Source organism: Quercus robur, chromosome 10, assembly GCF_932294415.1.
Source record: "Quercus robur chromosome 10, dhQueRobu3.1, whole genome shotgun sequence".
Taxonomy (NCBI): Eukaryota; Viridiplantae; Streptophyta; class Magnoliopsida; order Fagales; family Fagaceae; genus Quercus; species Quercus robur.
In genome coordinates, this window is record NC_065543.1 from 43707971 (window position 1) to 43722125 (window position 14155).

At 38.8% G+C, this 14155-nt stretch overlaps 2 protein-coding genes across 2 annotated transcripts; one reads left to right on the forward strand and one right to left on the reverse strand.

Annotated features, from left to right (window-relative positions):
• Positions 1-1722: 1722 nt before the first annotated feature.
• Positions 1723-4393, forward strand: LOC126701816 (cyanidin 3-O-galactoside 2''-O-xylosyltransferase FGGT1-like). Its single transcript, XM_050400195.1, has 2 exons — positions 1723-1941; positions 2765-4393. The coding sequence occupies exon 2, from the start codon at positions 2770-2772 to the stop codon at positions 4141-4143; it is 1374 nt and encodes a 457-aa protein (XP_050256152.1). The 5' UTR covers positions 1723-1941; positions 2765-2769; the 3' UTR covers positions 4144-4393.
• A 1549-nt stretch (positions 4394-5942) lies between these two features.
• On the reverse strand, positions 5943-10085 carry LOC126704212 (uncharacterized). The gene has a single exon (XM_050403232.1). The coding sequence runs from the start codon at positions 10083-10085 to the stop codon at positions 5943-5945; it is 4143 nt and encodes a 1380-aa protein (XP_050259189.1).
• Between the last annotated feature and the right edge of the window lie 4070 nt (positions 10086-14155).

The following is a 14155-nucleotide window of genomic DNA, read 5'->3' on the forward strand; positions in this document are numbered from 1 at the left end:
ACACTAACATCGATGCATTGTCTAATACACCCGATAGTTTTTTCTATTTAATTTCTCTCAATCTCTATCTGACATATCACTAGGCTTGACACTATCACCCTCAATAGGGTCATGTAAATCCTTGCAATAAAGGACATCCTCCATCATCGACCTCCAAATCGAATAACTTGATGCCGAGAGTTTAACCATAGTATTCATAGTCATATTCTCCATTTAATCCAACACAAGAGAGTCAAACCTAAGCAACCAAAAGCTCTAATACCACTTGTTGGGGAAAACTCCCAATCCCCTCTATGTCTATGTATGAATTAAAATATATAACTACCAAGCAATAGCAATATTATGGAAACAAAAAAATTCCAACAAGCACCACATAAACACAACCACATAAGAACACCAAATCTTACGTGAAAAATCCTTCGGTATAGAGAGAAAAACCACAAGGCAGTTCCGAAAAAATCCACTATAAAATAAAGATTACAACTATCAAGTTTATACTAAACTTGAGTCTACAATAAATTGGATATAATCTTAGGGAGTAAATACAATATTACCACAAAACCAGTAACAAAATCTTCCTATGAATACTCCAACTCTCCATAGATATAGTAATCAAATACTCCACGAGAACTCCATCAATTTATCTTCCTTATGTATAACTTGAGAAAAGAAAAATGTTTCACTCTTTCACACTCTCACTGTGTCTCTCCTTTTGTGTTTCTTGCTCACTCTGAAACTCACCACAAATGGCCGAATATGGCCCTCTAATTCAGCTCTTTGCTCAAGGCCGAATGGCCTTTGCTTGTTTCTTTTCTTTTTCTTGCTTCAGCGTGTCCTGCTCAGCTTTGCATCACTTTTCATTAAGGCTGTGTTTGGTTGCCGTAAAACGTTTTCCGGAAAATACATATTTTCCGGAAATGCTAATTTCTGGAAAAGGAAAATATTTCTGTGTGTTTGGTTGCATTTCAAAAAATTTTCCGGAAAATATTTTCTAGTGTTTGGAAAAGAAGAAAGGAAAACACAAATCCAGACAGAAGCCACAACCCAAAAAACACAAATCCAGCAAACACGATCGCGATCTCGTGAAGGCGAGATCGCGATCAACGTCGCGATCTCGCGACGGCGCGATCTCGCGTTCGTGAGATCGCGATCGACGCTTCACAAGATCGCGCCGTCGATCGCGATCTCGATCCGACGCGATCTCACGAAGGCGAGATTGCAATCGACGCTTCGCGAGATCGCGATCTCGCGAAGCGTCGATCGCCGTCGTCGGACTGGTCTTATCCTCTCGCGCGCGCGGACTGGAGCTCGGACTGGTCTTCTCCTCTCGCGCGCGCGCGCTCTCTCTCTCTCTCTCTCTCTCTTTCTGGAAATCCTTTGAAGTGAAAATAGAAGTGGTAATTGATTTCCGTGGTCAAAGGCCTTTTTTTTCGGTCAACGGATTTCAATTTCCGGAAAATAGAATTTTCCAGACCGACCAAACACACCTATTTTCCAGAAAATCATTTCCGAAATCACTTTGAAGTCGATTCAAACGCAGCCTAAGAAAAGTCATACCTTTCCATCATGCTCAGCTTTGCATTCAACCAAAAAATTGACTTTGTGAGGTTGAAAAGACAAGCTCATAAATGAGCCTTGACAAGAGTGGCAAGCAAGTGGGCTGGACCCACACGGTGCTTGCACCCAACAACCACAAAGTACTTGTTTTCAAATTTCCAGAAGACTCTGATTTTACATTGCAAAATCACAGGTCATATAAGGGATCTCCCTCTTCATCTGTGGCTATGCACATCAGTTCAGTTGTTAACTGAACATAAAAGGTTTTCAATCTATGATGACAGTATATCAAATATGAATTCTTCCAAGCAAATATTCTCGAAATCAATGGAAACTTGAAGCTCATTCTTCTACACTATATATGCTGAAATCGCTAGTTATTTGGTATGAAAAATGCTTTGGACTTGATTTATTTCTAGTAGTAAACTTTTTATTCATCTCTCTCTCTTCTCTCTCTCTCTATAAAGCTTCCTGTTTTTCTACTAGAACTACCTCCTTCTTGTTAATGATATTCAAGGCCCTTTCAAAGTTCAGGTTGTACAGTTCTTTATTGGTTCCTGTGTGCTAGTTCCATAATTCATTTGCATTGGATGCTATTACATGTTTTTTACTCTAATTAGAATTTTTTTTTTTATGTAGTTAATTTCTTGTTTTGTGGCTTTTCTGCTCATCAAGCCGTATATATGCAGGAGAAACATATGCTGGAATTTTATGTTTCTAGCAATGATAGCCTAAAAAACAGGATATATTACTCTTTATTGAATAAAAATCCAGTCCTAATTTGATACTTTATGGATTACTAATCACAACTTATGAATTCTTTTTTTCCCTTTATAAAGTAATTACCAAAATTGAAAATAGAAAAAAAAAAATTCACACATGTTATATGGTAGTTGGTAGAACATATGGTGTAAGGATCATCTTCATTTAAAATTGATTCATTTCTTGATTTAGATTAAATATTACAAATATAAATATGCATCTAGCAACATTATATATTTAAAATTTTAAATAACATGACACTGTGAAGACTCTTAGATTAGAACACTAATGAGATAACATGACTTTTATTCCTTCTTATTGGTCCCCCATGCTAAAAGTATCTTTTTGGTAATCATACCACTTTAAAAAACGGTTCAATTGTTATCTGGATGCCGCATTTTTTAATAAAGAAATCAAGTGATAGAAGTGTATTTTTGTTTTGCAGCAAATATGAGTGACAAAACCTTTCACATAGTCATGTACCCATGGTTTGCCATGGGCCATTTAACCTCATTCCTTCACATCTCCAACAAACTTGCTGAGAGAGGCCACAGAATCTCTTTCTTCTTGCCAAAAAAACCTCAAGCTAAGCTAGAGCCTCTCAATCTTCACAAAGACCTCATTTCTTTCATCCCAATAATTGTTCCACATGTTGATGGACTCCAACCTGGTGCTGAAACAACAGCAGATGTTCCTTTCCCATTGCAGTTTCTCCTCTGGAATGCAATAGACCTTACTGCACCCTCCATTGAAGCTTCGCTTTGTAACCTCAAACCCCATTTTGTGTTCTATGATTTTGCTCACTGGTTACCCGCGTTGGCATGTCGGCTAGGCATTAAGTCGGTACAATATTGCAGCATTAGCCCGGCATCTGTAGGGTTTTTGATAAGCCCTGAAAGAAAACTCGATGAAAAACCATTAACAGCAGCTGATTATATGGAACCTCCCCCAAGTTTCCCACCTTCATCGATCAAGTTACGCCCATTTGAAGCTCGACATCTAACCTTTGCAGGGGTGAAACAAAATGGCCAAGACATATCATTCCTGGAACGCCAACTGATCTCTTTCAATGATTCTGATGCGATTAGTTTCAAAACTTGCATGGAGATGGAAGGGCCTTACTGTGACTATGTTGAAAAACAATTCAAAAAACCTGTTATTCTTGCAGGGCCAGTGGTGCCTAAGCCACCAACAACAGCATTAGAAGAGAAATGGGCAAAGTGGTTGGATAGCTTCAAGGCCAAAACTGTGATATTCTGTGCATTTGGAAGTGAATGCATTTTAAAGAAAGATCAGTTTCAAGAACTGGTTTTGGGTTTTGAGCTAACAGGCTTGCCTTTTTTGGCTGCACTAAAACCACCAATGGAGGCCAAAACAATTGAATCTGCATTTCCAGAAGGGTTTGAAGAGAGGGTAAAAGGAAGAGGGGTTGTTCATGGGGATTGGGTTCAGCAGCAGTTGATACTGAGGCATCCTTCTGTGGGGTGCTTTGTGACACATTGTGGGTCTGGTTCTTTATCTGAGGCCATGGTGACTGAGTGCCAATTGGTGCTGGTACCACACATTGGGGATCAAATTATCAATGCAAGGCTGATGGGTGGAGATCTAAAAGTGGGAGTTGAAGTTGAGAAAGGTGAGGAAGATGGGCTGTTTACTAGTGAAGGTGTATGCAATGCAGTGAAGGCTGTAATGGATTATGATAGTGAAGTGGGGAACGAGGTGAGAGCCAACCATGCTAAATGGAGAGAGTTCTTATCCAGCAAAGGGCTTGAAAACTCCTACATTGATAACTTTGTTCAACAGCTGCACTCTCTGCTCAAATGATTTTATGATGATCATGTTTTGGAAGTTAGCTATATATATATTTTCATCATGACTACTGTTCTCATGAATCACACCAATATTTGCTAACTAATGGTCTTGATTGAAGTTATTTAGTTTGGTTTAAAGAAGCATATATGTTAGGCATGAATGCATGATTTTTATTTTGAGTGATGAAGATGGGAAGGTAAAGATGAAATATATTGTATTAAAGCTTTTAATAATGATTATCTTTGAAGGATTGATTTTGATTTGTACAATTTAGATAATAATTAAATCTATAGATTATGTTCCATATGGAAATGTTCTTTGCATTTTATGCACCTTTTAAGTTCACAAGAATGAGATAACATCTACATGAGAATCTTCTTACAAAGAAAGGTCAAATTTCAAAGTTTTCAATATATTTTACATCATGGCATTTCATTTACAAGATTGAAATCCTTTTCATTACAAGATGATCTATAAAACAATATTCACACCACCACCGAAACACCCCCCCGGGCGGGGGTTACAAGATGAAAGAAAAAAGAAAAGTGAAGATCTACTTTGGAAAGCAATTGACAAAGGCAATGAATTTGCAAAATATGCACTTGGAGCCTGCCTTGGAAAATAGCGGGCAATCCTCTCCCCCCTCCCCCCCCCCCCAACCCAAATTTTTTTTTTATTATAAATTATTATTATATATTAGGTATTAATTTTAGTAATTTTGTTCTATAAAATTACACTTAGTCCCCCTTATCAATAGCATTAATTCTTTTAAGTGGTGGACTAAAATTATTATTAAATACTATATATAGGTATTAATTTTAGTAATTTTGTTCTATAAAATTACATTTTACCTCTTAACAATATCATTAATTCTTTTAAGAGTAAAGCTATAGCTACAAACTTTTCTAAAATATTTTTACAAACTTTTGAGGTAGCAAACTCTTATTGGTTTGCATTTAAGTCCATCACTTACATAACTTTTTTACATAAAAATAGTCACTAACCACATCAATAATTTATAAAAATGTTTGTAACTCTAATGTTTTCCTCATTTTAATGGCCATAAAAAATATATAGATCTAAAATCTAAAACTAAATAAACAACCCCAAAAAATTAGCCCAGCAACAAAAATTACCAATAGAAAAAATAAATAAAGCCCAATCAACCAATTTCACTAAAAACAAACAAACAATCCGGCCCTTTAAAAAAATTTAAACAAAATAATTTTGTCATTGCCCAGCAATACCCATCAAATACACTTAAAAAAAATAAAAATAAAAACCCTCAGTGACTAAATAGCATAGTAAGATGCTAGTCACCGTACACAATCAACAGTAAAGCCACCTACCTAATTCCAATTCCTAGCTTTGTTCCTACTTGGAGTTGCTGTATTTTGTAAAACAAAATCAAAGAAATGATATATAAAATACGTGATTGAGATAGTAACATGAGAAAATGCGCCTTCAATGTTCATAAGGTGGATCATGTTTCAACAAATGTTAACTGGCTTTCAAATCTATATACTTGAACCAACAATCATTTCTTATGACTTTGGGGTTTTTTTTTCTTTCTTATGACTTTGGGATTTCTTTTGGTTGTTGAGATTTTTGTTACTGTTTGTTGTTGTTGTGATTTTGGAATTTTGTTGCTGTTATGATTTTGGGTTGAGAGGATAAAGTCGCAGAACTAAAAGAGAAAGAAAAATAGGGAGAAAAGGGTGGTGGGTTCTAATTAGAACAAAAAATCACATTTTTACCTTACTTTGGACTTTTTTTTTTTTTTTTTTTTTTGGTTAATGGGGAATATTGCATTAACTAGCCATAAAAGGCGAAGTGTTGGCTACAAGCCTTAAGGAGTACATTCCAAGAGCATCAGAATTTAAAATATTACAAAGATCTTCCGAATTAGGAATGTCCAAAACAACAAAATTCCCATCAAGGTTGCAGCCACCTTTAGCAAGCAAGTCCGCACATCTATTCGCTTCCCGAAAGACATGGTTGACCCTCACTTGCTGGAACTGGCGAAGGAGGAATCTGCAATCATTAAGCAGCGAAGAGAAGGAGTTATTGCAAGTTTTGGAAGAAAGAAGCAAGTTAACCACAATTTGAGCATCCAACTCCACAAAAAGCTTAGAGATGCCAAGTTGGGAAGCAAGTAGCAGCCCATCCTTCAGCGCCCAGAATTCAGCAACAATACTGGAAGCAAAACCGATCTGCCTCATGTACCCTTTAACCCAATTCCCTTGATAATCACGTATTAGACCTCCCCCACCAGCCTTGCCCGGATTTCCAAGTGCAGCACCATCCGAATTCAGCTTAAACCAGCCAATCGGTGGACTGAGCCAACGCACCTGAACAGCAGTATAGTGTTTGGACTTTTGGGATTTGCTAACACAGTAGAAATATTCTGTCACAGCTTGGATACAAGACAAATACAGCTTTGGATTGGCTGGACAGTTATTAAAAACAGCTCTATTTCTATGTTTCCATAGCCACCAGACAGCAAAAGGAAAAATGAAACACCAGGGAAGGCCTTTAGCTTGGATGTTTTTGCTGCACAAGCAGTTCAATCTAAGCCAACTCAGCAAATCAACAGTAAGGAAATCAGTAAACACCTGAGGCACCCCAATGGAAAGCCAAAATTTCCTAGCAAAAGTGCAATCTCTGAGTACATGTAATATCGACTCCTCTTGCACATTACATAAGGGGCAGAAAACAGAGCAGTCAACACCCCTGTGTTTAATCACCTGCCTAGTGGGTAAGCTAGCATGGTTGCACAGCCACAGAAAGTGCCTAATTTTAGGCAGAGTATCCACACCCCAAACCCAGCCGCCAGAAAAAGGAAGAGGATTTGGATGATCAGCAGAAGCTAACCGGTAGGCAGAGTCCATACTGAATTCACCATCCGCTGAAAATTTCCACATTAAAGTATCCTCCCTTTCACCGAAAGATTGAATAGGAATGGCTTGAATTTTATCAATTACCACCTTAGGAAAAACAAAAGAAGTTTTCCCAAGGTTCCACTGCCCATTAAGATGAATATCCGAAATAGTAAATGACTCCTCATGTTGGGAAAGAGGCCCCTCAATTAAATTTCTCATAGTGTTACCCTTCACCCAGTTACTGTCCCAAAAACTTAGTTTCGACTTGTTCCCCACATTCCAACAAATACCTTGTTTAAATATAGGAAACCCCATTTTAATTGCAGCCCAATTAGAAGAGCAAGGCAGCTTCTCCGGATTCAAAGAAACCTGACGCTGCTGGGAGCAATATTTGTTCAATAAGACTTTTGCCCACAAGGCATCTTGGTCGTAATAGAGTCTCCAATTGAGCTTAGCAAGTAAGGCAATGTTTTTAGCCCTTGCTGCCTGGATGCCGAGCCCCCCTTCCTCCTTGGGCCTAATTATTTTGCTCCAGCCAACCAGGTGGAGCCTTCTCTTCTCTGCAGAAGAACCCCACAAGAAGTCTCTGTTGACTTTATCAAGTTTTTCACAAATATGACTCGGCAAAGCAGCCCCCTGCATTACATAATTAGGGATAGCAGCCATGACAGATTTGACAAGAACCGTTCTACCAGCGAAAGATAGGAATTTAGTTTTCCACCCGGAAAGCTTAGAGATAACCCTTTCCACAACAAAATTGTATCTATTCCGGGCTGCACCTTTGTGGTTTAGGGGAAAGCCTAAGTATTTTCCAATATTTGTAGTTTCAGCAATATCAAGAATATCACAGATATCCTCTCTAATGTTTGGGGAGACATTGGGCGAGAAATAAATGCGGGACTTATCAGCACTAACCAGCTGCCCGGATTCCTTGCAAAAGGTATTCAGTACCTTCTTAATGGATTCAGCACCTTCCTTATCCGCTTTGGCAAAAAGCATAAGGTCATCGGCAAAGAAAAGGTGTGAAACACCCACATTATGCCTAGAGGCTTTCAATGGTGTCCAATTTTCCAACCTACAACTTTCATTGATGAGATATCCAAGATACTCCATGCAAAGGATGAAAAGGCATGGAGAGAGGGGATCGCCTTGACGAATCCCTCTAGTGGGCTTGAAGGTGCTAGATTTTCCTCCATTAATGAGAATAGAAATGGTCGTGGTTGACACACAACTCATAATCAACTTAATCAACTCATGAGGAAAACAAAAAGCTTGGAGGACTTTACGGATGAATGACCACTCAAGACGGTCATAAGCCTTCACAAGATCCACTTTAATGGCCATGAAGCCCACTCTACCCTTCTTTTTATCTAAGGAGTGAATAAGCTCTTGTGCAACAACAACATTGTCCAACCCCCTTCTCCCCGGAACAAAGGCAGTCTGATTTGGTGAAATAAGTTTATCCAAAAAGGGTCTAATGCGGCCAACAATGATTTTTGTAACCACCTTATAGATGGTGTTGCATAGACTAATCGGTCTAAAATTACCCAGACTTTCCGGGCTGGTGCACTTAGGTATGAGTGAGATCAAGGTTTCATTAAGAAAATCAGGCATCACCCTAGACTCAAAAATGTTAGAAACTTCTAAACATACAGAGTTTTTAACGTCATTCCAAAAATATTGGAAAAACCCTGCATGAAGTCCGTCAGGTCCAGGAGCCTTAAAAGGTTTTAAAGCCCAAAGGCCATGTCTAATCTCATCCTCCAAAACAGGGCCGGCCAGTATGGATCTCTCATCCTCGGATAGAAAGCTGCAACTAGAAAATAGGGCCACTGGATCAGCGGAAGAGAAAAGAAACTCCGTACAGAAAATCTCCTTAAAACCCGAAAGAATGTATTCTTTAACTTCTTCTTCATCAGTAATCCAATCCCCAACAGAATTTTTTAACATTCTAATCTTGTTCCTATGCCTCCTGACCAGTGTGGAAACATGAAAAAATGAGGTGTTGGAATCACCATACGCAGCCCAATTAAGACGAGATTTTAAGGCCCAGAATTCTTCCTCTTGTTGCATTATTGATTTATAATCATCGATGAGACTTTTTTCTAGTTGAATCAGGAAATGACTAGGGCCATTGGAAAGGGCTTTTTGGACCCCATTTATCCTGGCTAAAACCCTTTTCTTCCGGGCAAAAATATTCCCAAAAACCAATCTATTCCACTGCTTGGCATTAACCACAAAGCTTTTAATAGCTGAATGGAGGTCAAGCCCAGGCTCCCAAGTATTCCTAACCACATTAGGAAAATCAGGATGGTGCATCCACATGGTATGAAACCTAAAAGGTTTATCAGTAGCCATAGGAGGAGGCCTAGATAACTCAAGAAGAACAGGGCAGTGATCGGAAAAAACCCTGGGCAAATGGGTCACCGTAGCTTCGGGATACAGAATTCTCCAAGCAGGATTCGCAAAGCATCTATCAATGCGTTCTAAAATAAGATCCGAAATTTGCCGACAATTAGACCAGGTGTATTTTGGTCCAGAAAAACCAAGGTCCAGGAAGTTACAATCATCCAGACAGGATTTAAATTCTAATGCTCTATTAAGATTGATTTGCCTACCCCCCAGTTTATCATTCCCACACAGAATTTCATTAAAATCACCAAGAAGCAACCATGGAAGATTATGTAATAGAGCAACTTGGGATAAATTAGCCCATAAAATTTTTCTTTCAGCAAGGCGGGGACTCGCATAAACAGCAGAAATAAGCCAAGAAAATTCAGAATTGCATACCTTAATAGTAGCATGTATCTCTTGTTCTGTGGCAGCCAGGACAAACACCTCCACCTCCTCTTTCTTCCAGAGCAGCCAAAGTCCTCCCGCATATCCAATGGTATCAGTGACAAAGAATCCATCGAAAGGGAGACCCTCAATAATCTTGGTAGCTCTATCACCACCCACTCTTGTTTCAGTGATAATCATAATGGCCGGAAAGTGATTGACTGCCATTTCAAAAACCCTTCTCGTGAAGTCCCCATTCAGGGCACCCCTACAATTCCACAAAAGAATATTCATTTTGGAACTCTTGATATTCGGCACTTCCATAGAATTAGTCCCCATCATTGCTGATGCAATCATGCTCCATCCCAGACTCCTTAGAAGATCCTTGGACGCTGCCCAATCCGGCTTCCATACCACCAGATAGTTCAATATCCCCTGAATCTCTTCTTTGCAACAAACCAGAAGATCGCAAGTCTTGACCGGGTTGAGAATCTGGAACAACTTCATCGTAGGCATATTCCCCAGATGCGTTGATACCGATCCCCTGAAATCTATCGCCTTCCTCTCTTGGACAAGCCATCCCGATTCGTCCAAGTGTGGCACTACTAATGGCCGCCTGAGCATGTTCAACTCCTGCACTTCCCTTTCTGAGATCAACGGCGTGTCGGTTATGAACTTCCACCATTGATTTGGGGTTCTGTCCCAAGCAGGATGATCCAGGGGAAGACTCCCTGTTCTGACGCTGCTCGGAGTGATTGGGAAGATGTGCTTCCAGGCTATCGCTAGCTCCTCTTCGAACTGACCCAATGATTCCGTTGGGGCTGCACGGATTTGAGCGATCAGCTCCTCTGGAATGGCTATTAACTTGCTCCTGTACCAGATTGCCCACCCCACCGTGGGAAGAGATAGGAGGGTTGGGAAAGGAAAATCCATGGCTACACGGTTCGGAAGTGAGAGCAGGAGGTTTAATGCACGAATCCGGTTCGGGGTTGGCTCTCTTCAAGGTTTTGGCGCTACTGGAGTTTGGACTCTTCTTCTCACGGTTTGCTTTAGAGAGTTTGGCTTTCTTACTTCTGAGATTAGTTGCTTGGGAAGAAGGGTTACCCAGGTCATGAGTGAAAGGCTTTTGAAAAGCCATCTGATTACCAAAATGGCAATCTCCCTGCACAGCTTGCGTGTGAATCTCGCCAGTCTTGCGTGATGTGAGCGCTGCCTCAGAGCTCTCAGACGCACCAACGGCTCTCTTCACGTGGCCAGACTGAAATTGAAAAGTCACTTCAGTATTGGGAGTTGGCATAGGGCTTGAATTTACCTCCTTGCCCTTACTTTCCTTGGGAGCAGCACTATTTTGCTGGTGAGGTGACTTGGCCCCACGATTTCGTCCCATTCTAACTGAATTCTTCCTTCTAGTAACTATCATCCAATCCCCAAAATTGGATACAGATTGGATACTTGGTTCCGAATGACCATCACGTTCCTTTTGCTGCACTTGTTGCTTTTCTGAAGAACCTTCATTTTGCTGCACTTGCTGCTTCTCTGAAGGACCTTCCTCCCTATTCCTCTCCATTGGTCTTACACGATATCCACAGCATTCTTGCTTGTGCCCAAGCCTCCCACAACAAAAACACAGAGCAGATATACCCTCATACATCACCTTTTGCCTTAGCCTTCCCATTCTGACCAAATTAACTAAAGGCTTGGACAAGTCAATTTGGACACACAGACGAGCAAAACTTGCTCTTGAACCCGACGCAGTGTAGGAGTCAATCCGCAAGACCGGTCCAATGGCTGAGCCAATCTCTCTAAGCACCAAGGGGTCATAAAACTCAATAGGGAGCTCAGGAAATCTAATCCAAACAGCCACTGAAGAGAAGGAAGCTTCAGAAGCTTTGAAATAAGGTTCCCATGGCTTAATTGCTAGAAAGTGCTCCCCAACAAACCAGGGGCCACCTTGAAGCACCTTGTCATAGTCAGACTTTTCACTAAACTTGATCAGAAAAAAATCCTTTCCAAGATCAACACAAACCATCTGTGCAACAGGCTTCCATAAGGTATTGATTTTGAAAGTGAGGTAACTATATCCCACAGTTTTTCCATACACTTTCACTATCAATGCCTTATTCCAAGGAGCTCTAATCCTGGCCTTAGTTTCTTTAGTAAGTTTCACATCCACCATACCTTCCACTAGTTCATCCAGTTCAGTGTCTGAATCCGCCTCATCCCCAGCCTCTTCCTCTTTGTCAAAGCAAAATGCTTGTGCATAGGCACCAGGAATGTCTCCCACCAGCCTATCTTTGTAACTGACCTGAGACCGATTTGGCTCTACAACTTTCTCTTTGTCTTTCCTTACACTCTTCTCAAGCTCTGCATCTTCCTCACTAGAACGTTGGTTAGCTTGCTGAAACTCAGGCTCCATGTCTCACTCAGTCGGCTTTTTTATACTTTGGACTTATTTATGCTCTAGAATGTGAGATCCGCAAAATGCATTGTAGGATGTGTTTGGTTTGACGTAATTTTTGGAAAATACTTTTAGCATTTGTGGGTGTTTGGGGCGACTGAAAATGTTGGTAATTAAACTGGAAATCAATTTTTGGTTGACTATAAAATAATGGAACTTATGGTAGAAATTTGTTTACACTTTTGTATTCCGTAAATCATTTTCCACCTCAACCATCCCCCCCCCCCCCCCACCACTAATGTCCCCGATCTCTAGTTGCCATTGTCGATAGTTTTCGGTCTCCGTCACCGCCAATTTTATATAGTATTTTTCGAAATGCAACTAAACACCTGAAAATATTTTTTTTATGGTTGAAAAACATTTTCCATCAAACCAAAAACATTAAAGGGTCATACAAGCACCTAAAGTTTCTCCAAAATGCATTTTGCGCCTAGCTAGAAATCTGTGAGAATGCATTAATTAAGCTGGTGCAAAAACTAAGGTTTACTTATACCAATTTGAGAACTGGTACAAGAAATTTCATGTTATGGTCAAAATTGTGTGGATTGAATTGGATTGGATTGTATAACTAGGTGTTCTATATGCATGTCTTGAGTCTCACATCAAATATTGGGCAAATTGGGTTATATAAACAATTATGAGGAACTCCAATTATAACTTGAGTAGCTCTTTTGGGAAGTGGTTGGTATATAAACATGGTTGAATGAAAGACTATGCAAGGAAAAAGGGCATTACAGTCAGTCAAAAAAAAAGAAAAAAAAGAAGGGCATTACAGTAGCCACACAAGTGACACGGGCACCATGTTCGCAGGAATCATCACAAGACCATTTATTGTGGCTTGATTTCTCTCAAGCATTAAGTGCGTCTCTAGACATTGTCCAAACAAGTTAAACTATAGTGGGTTCCAGTTAATTTAACTGGTAAAATTTTTGTTGAATAAGAAATTTTGGGTTCAATTCTCGCTTACATAAAAAATCAATTGGTGTCTTGATCTAATGATAAAGAGCTATTATCAGGAGCATACGCCATAGGTTGAAACTCTCTTAAAAAAAAAAAGTTGAACTACCCGTTTGGTTTTTTTTTTTTTTTTTTTTGACAAAGTTTAGCTACAAAATTAGATATTATTTACTATATTTTGAAAATAAACATTATTATATATTTTAAAAATCTAATCATTGAATTGCATGTTTTTTACGCTCTTAATACACATGTCAAATTTTGTGTTAATCAGATATTATTTACCATATTATATATAAGTTTATATTTTATGCATAATTTTAAGCTACAAAAACTTGCAATTTAAACAACTTATTAATGATATAGTTATTGATCTTTAATTTTCTAGAAATTTTGCAATCATAGAGGATATAAAAAGAAGATATAATCCAATGGTAGATTTATCAAAATTCATCTTCAATAAAAAGATATTGAATAAGATTGTAGCCTAAAGTTACAACCAATTTTGTAGCTAAAATTTATTCATTTTAAAATTTATTATTGATTAAATGGTTATGTTTAAATAATTTTATCAAATTAAGCTCTCCACTAAAGTTATAACTAATCTATTCTATCTATAAGATGATTTTCCTCATGAACGGAGCCATGGTTTGACTTGGGGGCAATGGCTCCCCCCAAATTTAAAAAAGATATATATTCTTATATATGTGGGTACCAATTTTAGCAATTTTGTTTTATAAAATTACACTTTTGACTTCTTAATAATATCGTTGATTCTTTTGAGAGTATTGTTATAGTCACAATTTTTTTTACAATATTTTTACAAACTGTTAAGATAGCAAATTCTTATTGGTCTGCGTTTAGGCCTACCACTTACATTATTTTTTACTTACCAATAATCACTCATCACATCTACAATTTGAAAAAAAGTTTGTAACTCTAGCATTTT